At 34.8% G+C, this 24,982-nt stretch overlaps 1 protein-coding gene across 12 annotated transcripts in view; it reads right to left on the bottom strand.

Moving 5' to 3' along the window:
* Positions 1-24,982, bottom strand: part of UBE3A (ubiquitin protein ligase E3A) — a 92,222-nt gene that overhangs the window by 61,440 nt on the left and 5,800 nt on the right. For 2 of the 12 annotated variants that reach the window (XM_058736887.1, XM_058736884.1), the window contains exons 2-5: positions 12,683-12,746; positions 10,422-10,541; positions 8,734-8,946; positions 7,173-7,217 (exon numbers count right to left, since the gene is read on the bottom strand). The exons of 1 other annotated variant lie outside the window; for it this stretch is intronic. In XM_058736887.1, coding sequence (XP_058592870.1) covers positions 7,173-7,217; positions 8,734-8,885 — 197 coding nt within the window. In that variant the 5' untranslated portion in view covers positions 8,886-8,946; positions 10,422-10,541; positions 12,683-12,746. Of the gene's footprint in view, positions 1-7,172; positions 7,218-8,733; positions 8,947-10,421; positions 10,542-12,682; positions 12,747-24,982 lie in introns of those variants that run through there. 9 more of the 12 variants (XM_058736886.1, XM_058736889.1, XM_058736890.1 and 6 more) reach the window with 5 other exon arrangements.

Here is a 24,982-nt window from a genome sequence, read left to right on the forward strand (position 1 = left end):
ACCCCAAAAAGAAAAGTTAAATGAAAAGTAACTAACTGATCTACTTGCAAGTGAGAGAAAATGGAACAATATACAATGCTCAAGTAAAACCACAAAAGGAATAAAGAGGATAGAAGACAAAAACAGGAAAAAAAGAGCAAGAGCAACAAATAGACAACAGTAACAAAAATGTTAGGTACTAATCCAACTAAATCAATAATCACTTTCAACATTAGTGTTCTAAATGCATCAACTGAAAGACAGATTGCCAGACTGGATAAAAAAAATAACATCCAGGGACGCCTTGGTGGTTCAGTCAGTTAAGCATCCAACTTCGGCTCAGCTTATGATCTCAGTCCTAGGTTCAAGCCCTGCGTTCGGCTCTGTGCTGACAGCTCAGAGCCTGAAGCCTGTTTCAGATTCTGTGTCTCCCTCTCTCTGCCCCTCCCCTGCTTGCACTCGGTCTCTCTCTCAAAAATAAACATTAAAAAAAAAAAAAAAATAACATGCAACTATACATTGTCTACACTTCAAATATAAAGATACAGATTAAAAATTTAAAAATGTACTGTGCCAACAATGAAAAGAAAGCTGGGCAGACAGGGAAGACTTCAAAAGCAAGGTGAGTCATCAGAATTAAAGAGGGGACACAACATAATGATAAACAGTTCAATTTTCCAAGAAGACATAACGATCCTTAACATCTGTGCACCTAATTAAAAGGCATCAAACTAAATAAGGCAAAAATGGATACAACTACAAGAAAAAATAGATAAATCCACCATCATAGCTGCAAACTTCCACACCCCTCTATCAGAACTGGACAGATCTAGCAGGCAGATAATCAGTAGAGACATAGTTGAACTCAACAGCACCATCAATCAATTAGATATAATTGACATCTCTGGACTACCTCATCCAACAACAGCAGATTACACATTTTTCTCAAGCTCACACAGAAAATTCGTCAAGATATATCACATTCTGGGCCATATGATATACCTTAACAAATTTAAAATAACAGAAATCATACAATGTCTACTCTTACACTACAATAGAATTAAGCCAAAATCAGTAACAGAACAGTAACTGGAAAATCTCAAAATACAAGGATATTAAACAAGTCAACAAAGAAATCCCAACAGAAACCAAAAATTCAACTAAATAAAAATGAAAACACAATTTATCAAAATTGTGGAATGGAATGCAGTGAAAATAGTGCTTAGAGAGCACTAATTATTAGAGCACTAATTTATTAACACTGCATGCATGTATTACAAAAATAAGAAAGAACTAAAGTTAATCATTTATATTCCCAGCTTAATAAACTAAAAAAGAGCAAATTAAATCCAAAGTAAGCAAAAGAAATAATATTGTAACAGAAATCCATGAAATTGAAAAATGGAAACCAATAGAGAAAAATCAACATCAAAAGTTCTCTGAAAAGATTAATGAAATCAATACTCCTCTAGCCAGGCTAACTAAGGAAAAAATAGAGGACATGAATTACTAGTATCACAAATGAAATAGGGGACATCACAACAGATCCCACAAACATTAAAAGGATAAAAGATATACTACGAATAACTCTATACCCACAAATTTGACAACCTAGATGTAACTGACCAATTCCTTACAAGACCCACTCTGCCAAAACTCACAAGAAATACACAACCTGATAGGCCTGTATCTGATATGAAAACTGAATAAGTAACCTTCCAAAACAGAAAGCACTAGAACCAAATGAATTCACTGATGAATTTTACCAAAAATTTAAGAAATTGTACCAGTTCTTCAGTCTCTATCAGAGGATACAAACTGTAACTCCAGAGTCTAATCTGATTAAAAGGCTCAGCTTTAAAAACAACAAAATCTTGCCACTTAAGACAATATTGATGGACCTGGAAGTTATTATGCTAAGCGAAGTAAGAGAAAGACAAATACCATATGATCTCACTTACAAGTGGAATCTAAAAAAAAAAAAAAAAACAAAAAACCAAAAACAAATGAACACAAAAACAAACAAAAAGCAGAAAAAGATCCATAAATACAGAGAACTGGTGGCTGCCAGAGGGGTGGGTGAGAGGGGAAAAATGGGTGAAGAAGAATGGGAGGTACAGGCTTCCAGTTACAGAATAAGTCACAGGGATGAAAGGTACAATATAAGGAATATAGTCAATAGTTCTGTAATAGTGTTGTATGGTGACAGATGGCAGCTATGCTTCTGGTGAGCATGGCATAATGTAGAGTTGCTGAATCACTATGTTGTATACCTGAATCTAGTGTATCGCTATGCATCAACTATATGTCAATAAATAAATAAAATGCAAATTCACGAAATTAAACTTTACATACCTATAGAAATAAATATTTTGGTTATTGTTTGTGTTTTAAGAAGGCTCACTTTTATTATCAAATGACAGAATGCATGTGGAGTACTGAGCACAGTGGTTTATCATATGCTAAGTGCTCAAGATGTCAGGTGCTACTACATAAATAAGTTCTCAAATATATATCAGTTATTTCCACATAAACTGATCCCAGAAAATTCTTCCAACACTTCTGCAAGGGAATTAAAAAGGCAGAAATAAACATTTTGCATTAACTTCAGAATTTCACTCTTTCATATATTATTTACTTATTACCTCTTGCAGGCCAGGCACTCTATCATTAGGCTTCCATACTAGTATTAAATGAGTCAGACAACAATGAAATCAATTAAGTCAAAATGACATTAAATCCCAAGATGACAAATGTAACAGGGTAAAGGTAACAGAAAACAAAGAACATGACAATTCTTTGTTGAAGTTGGTCAAGGAAGGCCCCTCTGATAAGACATCATTTGAGCAGAGATCTCTGGGGCAAGTGAAAGGAAGCCATGGGGATATCATAGAGAAGGGTCGCAAACAACAGGCACAAGTCTTTTTTCTTTTTTTAATTTTTTTTTAACGTTTTATTTATTTTTGAGACAGGGAGAGACAGAGCATGAACAGGGGAGGGTCAGAGAGAGGAAGACACAGAATCTGAAACAGGCTCCAGGCTCTGAGCTGTCAGCACAGAGCCTGATGCGGGGCTTGAACTCACGGAGCGCGAGATCATGACCTGAGCTGAAGTCGGCCGCTTAACCGGCTGAGCCACCCAGGCGCCCCAATAGGCACAAGTCTCAAGAACAACAAAACATTAAAGGCAAAATCATAAAGCCAGTGTATATAAAGATAAACAAGAGAGATGGAAAGGCCACACAAAGTGAAAGCTTGTACAGGGCTTGAAGATCTTCAGATTTTACTCTGAGACATATAGGAAGCCCCTGAAAAGTTTTGAGCATAAATAACGTGGTTTAACTTCAATTTAAAACAGATCACTCTGGCTGCTACCCAGAAAATACAATGAAAGGGGCAAGGATGGAAGCAGCAAGACTACCAGGGAAACAATTTCATTCTTCTGGCACAAGATATTGGCTTTAAATCAGCATGATAAGGTGGAAATGGTGTAAATAAAGTGGTACAATTAAGAGATTTTCAAGATGGAGGCAACATGATTTGCTGATAACTTGAGTAAGACAATTTTGGTAGAATAAACTGGACCTACTCACTTTACTAAACCACTGTCTGGTTATAGCTTCCACAGGTATAGTAATTTATGAAATGGGGATGGACACGAAGACAGAGCTGTATTACAACGATTATATCTGGAAGCTTAGACGCCGTTATCAAGACATCATGTTAGGTCTAATTCCCAGCTATTCTACCTTAATATGATCAAGTTAAACAGTACGGCAGCTTGCTGAACTCAACCAGAACTGAGTACCAGAGTTTCATCTGGAATCTTGTGACACATATCTTACCATGTTTCACATTCTTGCTATCCTTCATTTTTACTACAAAATGCCAAGCTTCATCTACTGTTTTCTATTCTTTACTATTGATTCATCCCATTAATCTACTCTACTAAGATCTCTAGAAAAATATTTATAATACAGGTTGTCCCTAATCTTTAACTGCTTTATATAATGGTTCCTCAACCTCTTAGCTTTCACTAAAGCCTGGTTTTACCCCAAAAGGCACTGCTTATCTTGCATCCCTTTTATGTGAGGATTCCATAAACAACTAAAACCCGTAAATCCACTATTATTCTTCTAATTCCTTGTATTTAAAACAATGTCCATCAAAACAAAATAAACACAACACAAATACAACTTACATTTGAAAATCATATTATCTACCTGAATACGTTTCCTCTGGTAAATTATACCCATATACTAAAGGCTCTATTTTGCCCCCATTTTATCACTGGCATGCTGACTTCAATGTCTGTGTTCATGATCTACCCCAACACTTTAGCCCCCTCTTACCCAAAATACTTACTTGACTTTCTTCAGAAACCTTCACCTCCTCTCTATGTCAATCACTACTACTGTAGGCATATTAAATATCCAACCCCTGATCATTATCATCTATCCTTATAAAAATTTCACTTACACTAAACTATCTCTCTGACCTATCAAGGCTTTTTATAACCAGCCTAACACCTCTGTCTGGCACCACAATATATCCAATCATGGCCATCACCAAAGACTTACACATTCAACTTACTTCAGTGTTAACAACCTATGCACATGCCACTAGTAATTCTGTCCCATCTGTTCTGCTAATACCCAACCTTGAAATACCATGCCTCTTTTCTGGCTATTAAAGAAATTCTTTAAACTCCAAGTATATGTTCCCTAACCTCAACTAACCACTCAGTAGCATGAGACTCAATAATATTTGGTCTACTTCTTCATCCATTCTCCCCAGACACTTTCCAAATTTGCACAGTCTTCTCAAATTCCCTAATCAAAATCTGTGTTCCACAAAACCCTATTAAAACATGTTTCTTAGAAAGTTTCATGCTCACAAAACTAGAATAAAAAAAATAACTGCATTAGGATGGCAATTATCAAAAACAGATAGTTGTAAGTGTTGATGAGATTATTAAAAAAAAGTATAGAGGTTCCTCAAAAAATTAAAGAATTAGCATATGATCCAACAAGCCTACTTCTGGGAATATGCCCAAAGAATTGAAAGCAGGGTCTCAAAGAGATATCTGTGTTGTCCTAAACATGTCATGAAAGTAATCCAAGTGTCCATTAATGGGTGAAAGGATAAACAAAATGTTATATACATATAGCAGAATATTATTCAGCCTTAAAAAGGAAGACAATTCTGACAAATGCCACAACAGGATGAAGATTGAGAACATTATGCTAAGTGAAATAAGCCATCACAAAAAGACAAATATAAATAATTCCACTTATATGAAACAGAGTAGTCAAAATAGAAAGTAGAATGATGGTTGCCAGGAGGTGGGGAGAAGGAGAAATTGGGAGTTATTGTTTAAAGGATATAGTTTCAGCATTGCAAGATGCACAGAGTTGTGGAGAATCTACACAACAATATTAATGTACTTAAATACCACTGAATTGCACTTAAAAAATAATGTTACATGTATTTTATCACAAAAAAAAAAAGGATGAAAAACGTTACATGGACACATAAATTTGAGAAATACATTTTACAATCCCTTCTTGGAGATTCACAATGTACATCAGCACTTTAAAGTATTCCACTATTTTCAGTAAAGAAACCTGTTTAATTCTGTAGTTCCCAAATTTATTCAACAATTGAACCTCCTTTTCAAGAAGTGTCTACTAACATCTCAAAGGAGAAATAAACAGTGGTGTAGCAGACCTATACAAATTTACTGAGAAAATACTCCAAGTAAAAATGACCTTTGACTGGGGCACCTTGGTGGCTCAGTCAGTTAAGCATCTGACTCTTGATTCTGGCTCAGGTCAGGATCTCACGGTTCATGGGATTGAGCCCATGTCAGGCTCTGTGCTGTCAGTGGACTCCAACTGGGATTCTCTCTCCCTCTCTCTCTGCCCCTCCCTCTCAAGATAAATAAACTTAAAAAAAAAAAGACCTTGACTTCCCCTACTGTCATCTGCAAACACATTTAACATTACATAACCATCTTTATATCCTTCTTCTAGTTTAAGATAGGGGTCTCTGCTCTTATTCCAAAGCAATCCCTGTACCTATATACTTCATTTCAACCCTTACTATCTCAAAAACCTTGCTTCAATAATACCTTCCTGTTACCTTACCTTAAACTTCTTAAATTCTTACAACTAGTCACTGAGGTCTTAACTATTTCACTTTCTAAATACTTTTCTTAAATCCAGAGAAGGTTATCTTGAAATCCTATTCACTGCCCTTCTTAGGGCTGTCACTGACTGAACTGCTGAAGCCCTGGTCACCTGCCACCACAGACTTCAATTCTGTTTCTCTGCTGCCAAAACTATTAAAAACCTGTCTAACAAGGTTACTACCTCTTCCTCAGCAAATTCTTTATTGACTCCCAGATACAGGCCAAGGCCCTTCACATATGCACATGCCACATATGAAAGACAGGCCAAGGCCCTTCACATAGCTGGCAAGGCCCTTTCTATCAAGTGTTATTTTTCACTTTCCTACTTATGATCTAAAAATCCTCAAATGCCTACTGTTTCCTACACTCACTATGCAGCTTTATAACTTTACCCATGCTTCTGCCTAGAACAACTCTGACTATGCTTCTGGTTACCTAAGTTCCAGTTACACTTCAAGATTTAATTTCGCCTTCCCTGGCCACCCCTATTTCCCTGCCACCTGGTTTAGGTTCCTTTTGAATACCTAGGTAACACAGTATTCCTTAATGTTCCTGTTGCATCCTCAGTATAACTCTACCAAAAAGATGATTTGCTTCTATGTCTTTCTACTAGGTACACTGTAAAATTATCTGGGTTAGGGACTAATTATTATGCATCCAGCATCCAGCATCACCAGCTGCTTTATACATAGTGAGTATTTAATAAGTGATTGTTAACCTGACTCTTTCCCCTATTTCTCCACAACTTCTAGGTGACCAAAAAGACATTACAATACAGGAGTATACAATTATCCACTTAAAAGTAGAAATCTAGTACCATGTTACCAAAGTTTAGAGGTATTTATCTGGTAGGAAAAATAGTAGGCACAGTCCTCTCTCCCAATTTATTTTTTAATGTATTAGTCTCTTATAACTGGAAATTATTGTCAAATAACGTGACACCTTTAAAGCAATCTAGGTTAACTTAAAAAACACCATAGCCTCAACCAAGTTACACTTACATTCGGCTAGCTTCGATGTTGTCAGACTGAGGTTCTCCTGGCGATCTGTAAAATGCAATTGAGGAAAGTTAAGCAGAATATTCCATATTCCAAAAAGGGCAGACATGTTATTTTAGAAGACAAATTTGAAAACAAGATTTAATTGTTAACAGTTTTAAAAGTAACTAAAGATTTCAACAGAAGAAAAAAGCGATCAAGTCAGACTGCCATTCAACACATTTATTATAAAAGCTGGACTAATAAAAAAGTCAGCACATTGTTTTTAAGGAAAACTGTAAACACTATATTTAGATACCAACATACAAAGCAGTATAATAAAACATAATTATTCACAAAGTCAATATTTATAATAAAAACATACAACTACGAAACTTTCTACAGCCAACTACTAGTTATCCATAATATCAAAAGTATTCACTGGTATTCACAGTCCCAAACTATATTTAGATCAGGGGTTAGCAAACTATTTCCTCGGACAACAAACTAAGGCCTGGGCCAGGCGCCTATTGTTGTACAATTTTATTGGAATACAGCCACACTCATTCATTTACATATTGTCTATGGCTGCTTTCAAAACACTACAAGAGCAGAGCTGAGAAACTCTGATAAGGATATATAGCCCACAAAGCCTAAGTATTTATTATCTGGCCCATTAAGAAAAAGTTTGCCAACTTCTGCTCTAGATAATTGAAATTTAAATCTAATAGCCTTGGGAATTTTGAGACACTTTAAGTCAGATTTACCATTCTAATCATGATTATCTTGGTTTAACAATGAAATTAACTTTCCCTGAAAATACACTGGCAAGATGCACTATGTATCAAAAGTGTACCAACTGGGGATATTAAAATTTTACTACCGATAATTGTGAACTGACTTCAGTTATAAATAGTTGCCAGTTACACCAAAAAGTATTTTATTTTCATTTTGAGATATGAATCAATTTTGCCTATTCCCACCATGCTGTTAAAAAAATAAATTCCTGTGATCCTATTCAGTTTCATCAACACTATTGGTCAGTGTATACTAAGGTGAATCAACATAATATTGATTTCTAACATTCAAATTCTCAAAATTTTTAGAGATCAAAAGCTAAATATCTAAAATGACATTATAAGGACTTGATTTGTGAATTTATCACTGACTTGAAATTTCTAATTCTGAACTTTAACAAAAGAATCTTAAATTCAGAGCCACCAGCAAAATAAAAAAAGAAAAGAAAGAAAAAGAAAAAAACAACAAAAATAAACAGTTTTCCACATTTCTTAGCTTTTAAAAATCTCACTTCTTTACCAGACTTTCAAAATTACCCCTCACTGTAGTTCATTCAGAGTCCAAGGACAAGAATGCCAAGAAAAAAAAAAAAAAAAAAAAAAAAAAAAAAAAGACTCCAGCAGCTCAAATATTTTAGCTCCTCTTTGCAGTATATTTACATTTTCAATTTTGCACAAAGTTATATTAGAACTAAAAATTGGGGCATGCTGGAGGTGGCAGTGACTTGGCACTGACACAAATGCAAAAATTTCACTCCACCCTCTCCCCCAGGGAGCAAGCAAATCACCTTTGTGACACACCTGGTCTCCACCAGCCTTGTGGGTAAGTACCCCAAGATTGCTTCCAAACTTGTTTGTATGTCTCAGACAGAAGAGCTAAAAACTGATGATAACCCCATGTACCAGCTGACTCATTTTTGAAAGTGCGACCCTCCAGCATCAGATGTCATACTGTAAGGAGGCAGAGCAGGCTTGCAAAACAAAAAATAAACCTGCTGGCACTAAGGGAAGAGAGGCAGATTAGAAGCTTTCAAACACGTAGGCGGCAAAACTTTCAAAATTAACAGGGAAAGAGAAAGAGAGAGGGAAAAAAATGAGGACACAATGACAGGAAAATTAAAATACTACTGCAAAAAGGTAAGACACAAGCAAGAAGGAAAACAAATTCGAGTCTTAGAAGCACAATATATAACTGCTGCAAAGTTTTGAGAAATGAGATAGACGTTAAATACATCATCAAATGGTAACTACACTCTGTTTTCCAATCTCTGTTCCCTAAACAAGAGAATATGTAAACATTAGCATCAAACTGTCAGCAAATTATTATATAGTTAATACATATTCAAGTGAGCTACTAAAAACCATTTATAAGTCAAACCAAGCAATTTAAACCAATTCGGTCTAACAGGACAAAAGAATAAGAAAGGACTGAAAGAGTATTACCCAAAAACAGATCTATCCTCAGTCTCTTAAACATGGTTAGCCCAAATTGTTTTCTACTCAAAATGGAAATGGTTTTTTAATTAAGAGAAAAGTGAATATACACAGAACTAGCAAACGCTTTTCTTGCAATGAGTAATAACAGTATATGTTTGAATAAACTTCTAGTCATTCTGCTTATATTTCTGTAATATTCTAAATAATTTACCAAAAAATGTCCTAAAATTATGATTCTGACTCTCAAACTATGAAATATCTAACATCTAGCATTAGTTTCCAAGCTTTACTTTGGCCACTAAAGCATTTTTATTCATTACTGTCAAGTTTTTGGAAGTAAGGATCTAGTACATGTTCAGGATATTATCAATGGGGAGAAAAAAGAAAAAGTACTGACTTAAGTTAACCTAGTTTGTCAGAATAACAAACCAGAAAAGACGCTTTAAAATAAACAATAAGTAACATAAGAAAATAAAAAATAAATCTTGGAAGAGTCTCAATTTTAGGTCTTGATTTGGATCACAGAAAACTGATCACAAAATGCCTACTAATCTAGATAGTGCAGCATGAGCCAGAACATTCAAATGGAGGCTCACTTCCAATAATAATGGGTGCAGCTTGTCCAGCCAGCAAGCCACTCCTTTTACCTCCACGATAACTATCTAGGAGAGAAAATTATACCAGTTTTATTGAAGTTGTAAAAATTTCTAGTATTTTAGTTAAAACTCTTACCACATAAAAGGCACATCTTAAAATGCACACAGATAATTTTTTTTATAGTTTTTATAATGTTCAAACAGGTTTATTTAAAAACATGAAATTTTTGAGAAATACTTTCTTGTTTACTTATAGATAGATCTGGGGTCGGGAGAAGCATAAAATATTTTAGGAAGGATATTTAAATGGAGAAGCACATTACCACTTAAGCTCTACTATTTGCACTATTCCTGCCAACTATAATTTTCTTCATTTCTTACAAAACATATTTTACTTTATAATAACAGCCTTTTAAAGGCTGTAAAATAACATTCAAAATTACCTTTTACAAGCTGTGGCCATTCGGTGACATCAGGGTGATCACAGCTTTGAGTCACTGATTAAAAACAGGTAGTCACACCAGTCTAGCTGCTAACTTGATCTGAGCGTAGGTTTAATAACTCTAATAAATTAAACAAATCTTTAGTTAGAACACTTAATATAAATCCAATTCACCGTTCAAAAACTTATCTTCAAAGCTTCAAATCAGGTGTCAATTCAACATTCATCAGAAGAGTAATTATTATAGAAATGCTTTTAAGGACTATTTTCCAGATTTTCTTTCCTTAAATGATCTCTTCACTTGATAAAGTGTGGTGATAATCTCTTGTATTTTTACAGAGTGTTACAGTTTACACAGCACTTTGGTCAACAGTGTCTTGTTTGAGACTCAGGACAACTTCAGCTCTACCTAATCAGGGCAGATACTATAATAAGAATTTAAGGAAAAAACAAAAACCAAAACAAATTAGGCAGACTTAGAGTGATTAATTGACTTGCCCAAGATTTTAGAATTAGTGTTGAAAGGATTAAAACTCAGATCTACTGACTTCCTATCCAGGGTTAGAATTTTTTGGTTTGATTTAGTTTTTACTATACAGAGTTTCCTAACTTCAGTATATGCAAAGATTCAGAATATGGATTGAGATCCCACTATTATGGCAACTGTTTAAATCAGACTAACAGTCATAGAGTTTTCCAGGTAGTCAAATGCTTAATGGTCTCACACACACACACACACACACACACACACACACACACACACCCCCCCAAAGTCTAGTCCTACTTACTCTACATTAAGTAGGGTAATCTAACAGCCCAAACCCCTTGGGTACTCCATGAAAAAGCATTCTATTCTTTCTCAGCCATAAATCCACTAATATTCAGTTCCATAAAAGAGACTGGCAAGATACAAAAACATGTTCTCCTCCCTCAACCTAGTATCTTTTGATCCCCTTACTTGGCTTTAGCACAACTTTCTTGATTGTCATGGTTCAAATTTATCAGGCATCCTAATCCTATATAGTTCTGGCAAAGACATACATCTGAAATATCCCCGTATTGAGAACTCATTTTGTGCAACTAGTTTTTCCTCTGTTTGATTTCCCTACCAAACTGTATATCCAGGCCAAATCCAAAAAGTGAACTAAGGAAAAATGAGAAAATTAAGAGGGAGGAAAAAATACCCTTGATAGTTGACACCTCTCCAAAGTAGCAACAAACAACCACAGAAGGTGGTTACCAGCATGGACCCAGAACCCAATATAAAATAGTAAGGTATCTGAGAATACCAAGAGAAGAGTTGAAATATCAATCTTGAGTCCATACCTCTACAGCAGCCTATGAACTTGGGCTTCAAATTCAGATAAGGGTGAGGGTTGGCCTTAGTATATACAAGTAACTTTAGGGAACTCCAAATATATGGGACTTATACGCCCTGGACAAAACAATCCAATTTTCCAGATTTCCCTATCATAGCTACCTGTCTCCTTATGAGAGCCTAGAACATTCCTGAGTTTACATGAGAAAAAGGCAATGGCGTCCCTGAAATGAACAATGTTCCCTCTTGGGTTCCCTCTGATTTCAGAACCCCCAAAGAAGTCTAACTTTCCAACCTGTAAACATAATATATGAGAAAGTTAAAATACCTCGAGTGATCAACTGAGGTAAATTAATTCATTAAAGAGCTATGTGTATTTTACTGAGCCAAGTTCTCTCTACTGGTCCGCTTTTATATGAGGTCCAGTGTTTAACAGAGCACAAATAGGGTCCAGAGCCAATCTAGATTCAAGTCCTTGTTTGGTCACTTACTAGATGGCAACTCTTGGGCAAGTTGTTTAACCATTCTGAGCCTCATTTCATTCATAGAGAGAAGTAAGACAATAGTAGTGTCTATTTCAGAGGGCTGTCCTGAGGATGCACAAACCAATATAAATTAAACTGCTCAGAACAGTGCCTGGCACATAGTAAGAGCTTAACAAATGGAAGCTATTATTAACTCACAACTTAACAGCCAAACCTGCCCCCTTCAATCTTCTCACGCATAAGATTTCACTTTTCACAGCATACTAACCTCTTCTAATTTCTTTCAGAATCTCATTTCTGTCCCTTATAGTCTACCTGGTAGCATAGTGATTTACCACCTAGCACAATGCTTTAAAAATAGCAGGCACCCAAATTTGCTGAAAATGTTTGTCCTTATTCTAACTATGACATTAAGATATGCATGCATTTTGAATTCCAAAAAATAAAACAGAAACATACCATATTTCGCCAAACTTCTGAGGAGCTGGTGAATTGTAAAATCAGGTTCTTACAGATTTTTAACCTAAAATATAAAACACCTCACTCAATTCTTTTCACACAGACAACTGGATAAACTAAAAAAAAAATCTTCCCCAAAATTCATTTTTTGTAATGTTTATGAATATCCAAAAACATACCAAGAGACAAGTGTCCCTAATGCTGTTGCCAGGCTGCATGCAAGGGTGGTTAGACAGGCCCTGTTGCCTGACTGCTTTCCTCTGGCAGAGCCATGTTTCCTATATTCATCCACAGAGCTTAGAGTCTGCCATTTCTTTACTCTTCCCTCCCTCCAAAAGGGCTGAAAATACATGGAAACTGTGACTGTATGCCTCTAATTCCTTCAGATACCTATAGCAATTTAGCTATAGGTAAATAAATGTACCTAACATAGCAGATGCTCATAATATGTAGCATCTTAACATATTATGAGCATCTGCTATGTTAGGTATATTTACAAGCATCCGTCCACTACCCCCTAGATTTGCAGCCTTGGGCAGGTTCTTTCATATCTGAGTCTCAGGCATCAGGTTGTGAGTTTTAGAGAAAATGTTTTATAAGTATGTAGGACAATGCTACCTGGCACAAAAAAGGAGCTCAACACATGGCAGCAATGATTATTTCCTAAATCAAACATGTAACATATCTATCAAAACTTAACTCATCAAAAAAAATAAAAAATACCTTGACCCATCAAAAACCAAATTCTGAGCTTAAAACATGTACCCAAATAATCACTGTAAATTCTTAACTCTTTTGCATTTCTCAGTGGAATAAGAACTGCAGTCTTTTAAATCATTTCCTTTGATCATATATGAAGAAACCAACTCCCAAAGATTAGGAAAACCACAGGAGGTCGGGGTGGGGCAGGCCAGGGTGACTCATTCAGTTAATTATCCAATGATTTTGGCTGAGGTCCTGATCTCACAGTTTGTGGGATCAAGGCCCACATCAGGCTCCTGGATACCCGTGCAGGGCCTTATTAGGATTCTCTCTCCCTCTCTTTGCCCCTCCCCTGCTCACTTGTGCTCTCTCAAAATAAATACACTAAAAAACCACAAACAAAAACAAAAAAAACACCCACCCAGTGTTATAGGTTGATGGTAGAAAATGAATACACAGCATATATTTTTTAAATTAACCAAGTTTTAAGATCTTAGAGAACCAAGTCTCAATGTATTCAAAATAGACTCCACTAGAGAAATCTGCAAAAAATGGGTATCTGACCTTTACTTTCAGACTGTGATTCGATGCATAAAGTGGGGGTGCATGAATCTGCATTTTTAATATACATTTCAGGTGATACACAGATCCAAATGTGAAATACCTTGCTTTAGAAGATTGGAACACATAATCATAGGAAAATATATCATCAAATCTAGAGTGATACAGGGTAAGAGAAACTGTAAGCCCCAGAAATGTTAGGTAGTCTCTGTAAATTTAACCATTAGAACCCTAATACAAGACTTAGTGCCTTTATTTTATTTATATCTGTGTCCCTCTCCAGAAAGCCCAGTCTAATAATTTAAGAATAAAAATGTAATCTACCCTTTATCCATCTACATTCATCTGCCCCTCTAACATTTTCATTTACTCTTAAAATGGTCCATCTGTTAACTCTCACACTCTATATATGCACACCACATACATACATATGTCTATATATTATTACATTTGTTATGTCCTTCATCTCTTCAATAGCCTATTTCCTTCATTTCCTTCTAACCTAGGTCAAAACTTAATTTCACAGACTACCTTTTCTATCGTTTTTTTGTTGTGTTCCCTCAGCACTTCTTTGAACAATGGTTATGATGTCTTAAATTTATGGGTAAAGCTACTCGTCGAAACTCTTAAGCTTTGTAAATTTATAAATCTTACAACTGACCAAAGACTGTCCTCATCCATTCTGTTGTTAGAACAAAATGTTTAAATACTGCTTTCATACCGTAATCTCCACATAATCCCCTCAACTCTATTAACCCCTGAGTACCAGTTCCTTATTTTCTTCCCTTTTAACTGCTGGAAAGACCTGAAAACCATTATTAATGATCTCAGCTGCTTACACACAAAACCGTCCACCTACTGACATTTTTCTTACAGAAGTCATCATCATTCCTGTGTATTCTAAATCCTGTGGCCTCTAATCCTATTTTATTTCTGCAGCACTTCACACCAGTACTCACCTTCCCTGGCTTCCATAATGCTGTACCCACCTATATATTCTTCTACCTGTGACAGCAACTAGGTCTTCTAGTTCATCTTCCTACCCCTCATTCTTGGCCACTCAAGTTTCTTGCACTAGCCCCTTTTCTTAACCTAAATTAATTCTCTGTGCAATGCCATCCATTTCTATAGCACCCCTATACTTTGGACCCAACTCTATATCTTTAAGTCTCTATCTCTCAAGTTGTAATAAGCCTGCTACTCTCAATTACCACTGATACACATGCACGCCTGAAGTATCATTAGCATATAATCAAACTCCATTATTTCCCAAAAAATCACTCCAACATGCCTAATCCTGCTGTCCTTCTAGACACAGAATGAAAAAATTGCTGCCACTCTTTATTTTCTTCCTCTCATTTTTATTTAGCATAACCACGGTGTGGGTTGAAACTTGTTAACGTTCAAATTCGTATTCATTCAAAAAATGTCTGCTAGCTGAAACTAATACAATGTTATACATCAATTACATCTCAATAAAAAAAGTGTATTAGAGTTTGAGTGCACATCAAGTGGATAAAGACACAGTGGTAAAGAAACTAGACATAATCTCTTGTCCTCACATGATGGGCAAAAGGGGCACAAATAATAAAAACCACAATAAATAATGTAATTGCAATACATAATTGTGTTGTAAAGGAGAAGCACAAGATATGGTAAGTGCATATAGAGTTCTGACAATCTGGAAAAACAGGGAAGGCAAAAAAACCACAGAAGCACCCTATGACCCAATAATACCATTCCTCAGTAGGTACCCAAGAACCAAAAATATAAGAACTGAAAGCAAGGACTTGAAGAAACATTTGTACATCCATATTCACAGCAGCATTATCTGTAACAGCCAAAAGAAGGAAGCAACCCAAGTGTCCAGTGAATGAATGTTAAACAAATTGTGGTATCTTTACATACAATGAAATATTATTCAGCCCTAAAAAGGAAAATCTGATACATGCTGTAACATGAGTAAGCCTTGAATATATCATGCTACCTGATACAAGCCAGAAGCAAAAGGATAGATATTGTATGATTACACTTACATAAGTAGCTAGAATAGTCAAATTCTTAGAGACAGAAAATAGAACAGTGGTCACTAAAGGCTGGAGGGAGGGAGAAGGTAACAGGAGCAGGGGAAAGTTACTGTTCAATGGGTACAGAATCTGAGTTTGGGACAATGAAAAAGTTCCAGAGATGAGTAAGAGTCATGACTGCACAACAACATGAATATACTTTATGCCACTGATCTGTACACTTAAAAATGGTTAAAGTAATGAATTTTATCTTACGTACATTTTACTGTACAGAAAAAGAAACTATATGATACCACCACACACCCATCAGAACATCTGATACTTGAAAATATCAAATGCCAAATGCAAAATGACAGAACAATTTGGAAAACAATTCTTTATAAATCTGAACATAAACTTGTCATGTGATCTAGTAATTCCAATTTAAGGTTTTTACTCTGGAGAAATGAAAACATGTTCACAAAAAGACACGCAAAGAGTATGTTTATTCACAACAGCCTAATGCTGGAAAAAAAATCTCAATGTTCACCAAAAAAAAAAAAAAAAAAAAAAAATGAATAAGCAAACTGTGGTATAGCTGTACTGCACTAAAAAACAAACAAAAAGTGATAAATACAAAATGGAGGAATTTCAAATACTTGCTAAAGGAACAAAGCCAAACAAAGAAAAATATATAACTTATGACACCATTTATATGCAACTCTAGAAGAGGCAAAACTAATATGCAGAACAATGGTTACCTGGAGCTAACAGGGAGAAATGACTAGAAAGAACATTTTTGGGGAGTAATTCAAATGTTCTAGTTCTTAACTGTGGTAGCAGTTACAGGACATATATGCATGAAAATACATCAAACTGTACACTTAAAAATGGGCATATACTGGATATAAATTATACTTCAATAAACTTTTTTTGGTTTATGAAAATGTAGCATATAAAAAGGTGGCATTTTAAATCAGTGAAGAAAGGATCCCTTAACTGATCTAGAGAATTGTCTACCCAAGTGGAAAAAAAATAAAAGGTAAATATTTGTACACAATATCCAAGGACATGCCAAATGCAATACAGACCTAAATCTAAACAAAACCATATACAAAAAATTAACTCAAAAACAGATGACAGACTTAAATACAGAGCTAAAACTACAAAACTCTTAGAAGAAAGTAGGCATAAATCCTTATAACCTTTAGATTAGGCAATGGTTTCTTAAATAACACCACCAAAATAAAATTTCATAAACCAGACATTTAAAACTTGGGTGCTTCAAGATAACAATCATAAAAGTGAAAAGAAAACCCACAGAATGTGGAGAAATATTTGAAAATCATGTATCTGATAAGAGACTTGTATCCAGAACATATAAAGAATACTTAAAACACAACAATAGAAAAGGGCACCTGGGTGGCTAAGTCAGTTAAGCGGCTGACTTGATTTCAGCTCAGGTCATGATCTCACATTTCATGAGATCGAGCCCCACATGGGGCTCTGAGCTTAACTAACAGCGTGCAGCCTGCTTGGGATTTTCCCTCTCCCTTTTTCTGCCATTCCCCCACTCTCGTATATAGAAGCTCTCTCAAAAAAAAAAAAAAAGTCCCAATTAAAAAATAGCAAAGGATTTGTGCAGATCCACCCCCAAAGAGGGCCAATCAGCACATGAAATGTTTCTATCATCATTAGTCATTAAGCAAATGCAAATGCAAATCAAAACCACAAAGAGATACCTTCACACCCATAAAAATTACTAAGATAAAGGGACAATGAACGGAAGTAGTGCTATCAGAAAGAACCTGCATACACTGCTGATTCAACTGTAAAATGGTACAGCCACTTTGGAGGATTTTGGCAGCCTAAAATGTTAAACATAGATACCCTATGACCCAGCAGTTTCACTTCTAGATGTATACCCAACAGAGCTGAATATATATGTCCACACAAAAGCCTATATATGAGTGTTCATGGCAACTTGATTCATAATAACCATAAAGTGGAAACAATCCAAATAGTTATCAACTAACTGAATAAACAGTGCATATATTCATAGCATATTATTCAGCCATAAAAAAAGAATGAAGTGCTGTTATACGCTACATGAGTGAAACCTGAAAATATAATACTGTGTAAAAGAAGTCATACATTAAAGGGCACATATTTTATGATTCCACATATATGAGATGTCCAGAACAGACAAATCCATATAGAAAGAAATCAGATTAATGGTTGCCAGAGGATGGAGGACAGGAGAATAGGGAATGACTACTAACAGGTACAGTTTCTTTTGGGGATAATAAAAAGGTTCTAAAATTAGCGCTGGTGGTTGTACAACTGAATATACTAAAACCCAAATATACTAAATACAGTTATTACTAAAACTGAATTATATGCTTTAAAAAGATGAATTGTAAGGCATGTGAATTATATTTCAATAAAGTTGGGAATTATAAAAAATATATGGTTGTTTTTTTTAAGAAACCTCTCAAAAAAAGAAAAAAGCTACATGTATCTATAATTTTACAAATATATTTGTTTGGCAGTTGCCAGGCAATTTTATATTATTCTACACTAACATTTAACAGCTGTTATATTTTAGAATAAGTTAAGAAGAGAAGAGACTTTCACTTATTTTTATACCTAAAACTATACACTTCATCTACCTGCATTTGCTCACTCTCAAAAATAATTCTATGCACCAATATTTAAAGGGGGGATGGGAAAACCAACCAGGAAATACAAGTGGCTTTCTGGAAATACAGAAATGTTAGAATTCTTGGTTTTCTGATTTATGAAAATAACCTAACCCAATATTTGAAATTGATACTATGCTGCAAATCTAGGTTGTACAGTTATATATAGGAGTAGGTAGGAGAACTCTGGGATCACAATTACTGTGTATTGGCAAAGAACTGAACTCTCTAATGGCATTTAGCCTTCCCCTCCCTTTGGGTTCTGTGAACAGTTCATAAATTAAATAAGTTATGCTTATTTACCTACCTGAATAACTACAAAATGTACATTCCTGATTGGCCAATTTCCCCCTAATAAGGTACCTTTACTTAAGTGTTTTGTTACATGGGTTAAGAGTAGATCAAGTGTCATCTATGGAAATCTTTTAGAAATTCTAAATTACCAGATTTATCTCAATTTCCTGGCTTTAAATATAAATCACATATTCTGGTCAAGAATTCTATGATCTGAAAATAGAAGCAAATGTGACACATAGTCCGAAAGACAGTATTGTGAAATTTTCCTCCAGGTTCTTTCTGCACTATAGTTCATTTGAGTTCAATCTTATATAGTGTCTAACCTAAAATTAAACCTAGAATTATGCTTTCAGCCTATTTTATGCACACACACCAAAAAATGACATACAGTACAAGATACTGAAATAACTAAAGGTAGGTGGGTTTTCCTTGAAATAATCATGAACATATACTTTCACATTTATTATTTCCTCTGCATATCAAATGTAGCACCTAAACTCAAGTATCTGGCACGCTGGGGAGCTTAGTCGGTTAAGCATGCGACAGGATTTTAGCTCAAATCACAGTTCATGAGATGGAGCTCCCTGTTGGGCTCCATGCTGACAGTGCAGACCCTGCTTGGGATTCTCTCTCTCCCCTCCCCTGCTTGCGCAAGCTCTCTCTCTCAAAATAAGTACAATAAACTTAAAAAAAATAAACTCATAAAATCTGATTCAAGGATAACAAAAGACCACTGGCTTCTAATTTAACTTCAAAGTGCCTTTAAGAATGCTTACTACATATAATGTTAATTACATCTGCATCTGTTAAAAAAATTGAAAATTGTTCTAAAGACTATACTTGAAGGATATAAAATGTAAAAGTTGAACATGTTTAATTTTCTATTAATATCTAGTAAAATACCTCAAAGTGGCCTAATTATATTCTTTTGAGCAGTTACCAACTGGAGTAGTATTTTTACATCAATCAGTACATGAACATTCATTCATTCACCCAGCACAAATGCCTGAAAGTATACAATAAAAAAAAAGGGGGGTGGGGTGGGGAGGACATCCGGCTGGCTTAGTTGGTGGAATATGAGACTCTTTACTCCAGGGTTGTAAATTTGAGCCCCAAGTTGGGTGTAGAGATTACTTTAAAAAAAAAGAAGATCTTTAAATAAGTAAAATTAAAATAAAATAAAATAAAATAAAATAAAATAAAATAAAATAAAATAAAATAAAATAAAATAAAATAAAATGAAATAAAATGTGGGGCGCCTGGGTGGCTCAGTCGGTTAAGCGTCCGACTTCGGCTCAGGTCATGATCTCACGGTCCGTGGGTTCGAGCCCCGCGTCGGGCTCTGTGCTGACAGCTCAGAGCCTGGAGCCTGTTTCAGATTCTGTGTCTCCCTCTCTCTGTGACCCTGCCCCGTTCATGCTCTGTCTCTCTCTGTCTCAAAAATAATAAACGTTAAAAAAATTAAAAAAAAAAAAAAAAAAAATGAAATAAAATGAAATGAAATGAAATGAAATAGAGAACCATTTACTTTTATCATGGAGTCATCAAGTCAGGAGTAAAGAACTTATTTAATTGCAATTTGAGATTATGTACTTGCTCAGGAAAAGCAGGATTCAAAAACAGCACAATACAAGGAAACACTAAAACCAATGAGTGCAAGGAGATTCTCAGGGAAGGCTTCCCAGAGTAATATTTAGGAATATTTAGCAATATTCCCTGAGACCTAAAGAACAGGTGAAATTTGTTGTCTGTATTCCAGGAAAATTGAAATGCACTGGCAAAGACTTTGACACTAGAAAGAGGTTAGACAGCTCAAAAAACTGCAAAGGTCAGTACTGTTAGATGGCTCTGAACAATGGGGACTGAGTAGAAAGATACAGCTGTGGAGGAGAAAGAATCTAGATTATGTGAGACTTCCTAGACTAATAAAGGATTCTGAATTTATTCTAAAAGCAATGGAAACCCAAAGCATAATTTTAAATAGAAAGTAACAAGGTTAAGACTTATTTTTAAACAATCACTTGAAAAGACAGAATTATTTGTTCACAATAATCCAAAAGAATTACAAACAATCAGAAATGATGGAGTTCATCCAAGTTGATGGTTACAAAATCAATACCAGCAATAATCAAATGAAATAAAAAGGATACTATTTATACTGCAAAAAAAAAAAATTAATCATATACCAGGAATAAATTTAATAAAGCATGTGTAAAAGGCCTTTATGAAGAAAACTGCAAAATACAGAAGAATCAAATAAATAGCAAGATAAACCATGTATAGTCAGTGCAATTCCAAATAATATCCCCAAAGGAATTTGATAAAATAGTTTTAAGTTATGAAAGAATGAAAGTCTAAGAGTCAAGATAGTTCTGAAAATTAATAAAGGGGAGGCCTGGAATCCCAGATTTCAAAGCTTAATATAGAACTATGTGAAATAAAAAAAAATGTAGTACTGGTGTTTAAAAAAGATTAAGACAAAAAATTAAATTAAAAAAAAACAAACTAAAATCAAACCCAAGCATATGACAGATGACAGTAGAAAAATAATGGAGAATCAATACTTAATGTTGGAACAATTAACTTATGTGAAAAAAAATTGATTCCTAACTCCCTCCCACACTGGACCTAAATGCAAAAAAAGCAAATATAAACCTCTCAACTATTAGCAGACAACGTAAAAGATGGTTTCTTGAACAAAAAATACAAATCATAAAGGATCATGATTTTAACATCCAAAGTTGAGATTCTATATCACACAAGAGAATATCACAATGGGCAACAAGTAATTTTATTCTTATTCTGTTATCTTTCACCGCTGCACTGTAAAGTAAGAAGGTTCAATGAGATGATCACCAAGGTCCTTTACATAACATAAATGCTGTTATGATGTCTCACTCTTTTTAAAACATTTAATTCATAAAATATTTAAAACATAGCCAAAATAATAAAGTTCATAGCCATTTACCAACCATCCAGAGTTAATAATCAAGAAAATGCAAATTAAAATGAAGTATCATTTCGTATCCATCAAATTTGCTAAAATTTTAAAATGTGACAATCCCAAGTATGGGCTAGGATGCTGGAAAATGAATTGCACATATGCTGCTGGTAAAGTATACATTGGCGTAATGATTTTAAAGAAGAATTAGTAATATCTAGTAAAATTAAAGTTATTCACAACCTATTCCAGGCAATTTCACTTTAATGAATCTTCCCAAACACCTACACCCCGCCCCCCCAAAAAAGTATAAGAAACAATCACTCCAGCATTATTAATAACAGAAAAGAAAATAACTCAAAATATCCATCAACAGTGAAATACATACATTTTATATATCCATACAATGGAGTACCATACAGCAATTTGAATATATTAGACCTATATGCACTAACATATAGATCTCAAAAAATGCTAAGTATTTTTTTAAAAGGAAGCTGATGAAAGATTATGTTCAATACAGTACCATTTTGTAAAAATTTTAAACATAAAACACTGTATAGATCACTTATGGATACATGTACATGGATACAGTAGAAGTATACACAAGAATATGAAGTATACTCAAGAACCTCAGGATAGTTATTACCTTAAGTAGAGAGAGGGTAATAGAACTGGGAAAGATTGGGAGGATGTTGCTCTAAGTGCATACATTAAGACTGCATTTACTTCCCAAAGAATCAAAAGTGGTCGAATTTATAATTCTGGATAGTGTTCGAATGAGTATTTGCTATATCATTTACTGTAAGTTTTAAATACTTTGTAAACTCATCATTACTTTGTAAACAATCTAACCTAACCTACTTACTTTATAAAAGGAACGATATCAGAATAGAAAATAAATACTATTGTAGTCACAGCAATTTTAAACATGTCTAAAATAGCACTTTGGGGAATTAAATCTTGATCACTTAAGAGAAAGAAACTTGTAGGCTACAGCGCAGCCTTAATTTCTCAGCATCTGATGTCAGCTAGAAACACAAACACACCCCTCCTAGGAAACCCTGTCAAATACAGCACAGGCATCAGCAGTAAAGTGGGACTGCAGTATAGGCAGGTCTTTAGTCTACTGTCCAGACTGACCCCTAGTCCTATCATTACTTAAAATTATTTAAGGTTCTGAAGCCTAGAGGATTTTGTTCCTGATTAAACTTAGTTCATCAGCCCACAGCAGATATCCAAAAGTAGTTCTAAACTAAAAAGAAAGCAGTTCACTCATTAAGCACTTACAAATACATAAAACTGCACGTGAAAAAATGTTTATTGTTCTCATAGAATCTTCAATCCAGGAGCAAAGAAATGATTTAATTTCCGTTGAGATAAGTGACTTACCTATTCTCCTGTTGAGACCCGTCTATTTTTAAGTTCACCCCTCCTTGCCTTTCATCTAGCCCAAAAGATGGAAGAGGAATTTTAGGGTGAGTAAACGGACTCCCTACTGAGATAAATGAGACCATAGGACCTTACTTTTTCATTTTGAAGATAATCTGAAATATAATACACTGGGCAATCATGGAATTAAAAGAATATACAATAATACCTGAAATGCAAAAATCTAGTTTTATGTGTATGCAAGACTAAAGTTAGCTCATTTTTTTTAAACATATTCTACTTAAGAGGTCTCATTTCAACACTATAGTCAACTTTTAAGCACTTCCATCCTGTCAAGCACAGTATATCCCTACCTTCGCTGCCAAACTTTGATCCATTTAATTTTCTATTTTCCTTTTCTGCTCTTTAAACATGTTTAATGTGTCCCAGTCCATTTTGGGCTGCTAAAACAAGATACCACAGACTGGGTGGCTTGTAAACAGAAATTTCTCACATTTCTGGAGTCTAAGAAGCCCAATATCAGGGTGCTGGCAGATTTTATGTCTGGGAAGAACTAGATTCCTGATTCACAGACAGCTGTCTTCTAGCTGGGTCCTCCTATGGAAAAGGCAAGGGAATTCCTTGAAATCTTTTATAAGGCACCCCATTAGTGAGGGCTCTACTCTAATGATCTAATCACCTCCAGAAGGTGTCAGATCCTAATACCATTACACTGGGTGTGACAATTCCAACACATAAATTTGGGAGGACATAAACATTTAGTCTATAGCAGTATGTCACAAACATAACAAAATGTGTAAAAAATGGAATATAAATGAAGCAGCTTAAGTAGCTACGGAAAGAAACTTTTCATTTTTTGTAAGAAACTCTAAATTTAGAACATCTTGAACAGCATAGTTTCTATAACCAATATCCAACATGATGCATTGTCAGCTCACTTCAGAAAACTAGAAGAGAAATGTTACCCAATTACTCTTTGTGTTAAATGGGATTTATCACATAAAACAGGTGCTCAAAAGACATGTATTTTTTTTAATTCCTAAAACAAAAACTTTAAATATTTAGCAAAGGTAAATATTTAATATCCTTATTTACGGCACACTATAAGGTTATCAATATTGGCACGTATACACACAAAGAGGCACAATAAATAGAACCCCTAAGAAAAAAATACTGAAGTAATTATTCAGCTGAAAATACCCATATGTCTCCCAATGACCCATTAGCTTTATGTAAAAATAACTACTGGGCATTTCATCCTTTCTCTTTCAAAGAATGGGATTATGCTTTACATCTGATAAAAGAATTTGTTAGTAGTATGAAGAAATTCCTGCAGTGGTATCTGCAGTGCTAGAAGTATCATCTGAGAAGAAAAAAAAGAAGACCAGTTTTAAAGATGAAGCCAGGAAGTGACAAAATGTGACATTTGTTCAGTCTGAATGGTACATACATGATTGTTACATTATTCTCTATACTGTCTGTATACTGAATTGGGGGGGGGGGGGTCAGAATTTGTTCTGAATCACAAAGAATATAAAAGTAAATGGGTAGGATAGTGGTTACAGTCCACAAAAGAAATGCTAAGACTACCTTCTCACATTCAAGAGTAGAACTCTATTAGAAGCTTGAAATGGATAAGTTATCCCTTTTGATAAAAGGAGGCCAAAGTCATCACATTAAGAACTAACAAAGAGCTATA

The sequence above is a fragment of the Neofelis nebulosa genome, chromosome 7, assembly GCF_028018385.1.
Source record: "Neofelis nebulosa isolate mNeoNeb1 chromosome 7, mNeoNeb1.pri, whole genome shotgun sequence".
Taxonomy (NCBI): domain Eukaryota; kingdom Metazoa; phylum Chordata; class Mammalia; order Carnivora; family Felidae; genus Neofelis; species Neofelis nebulosa.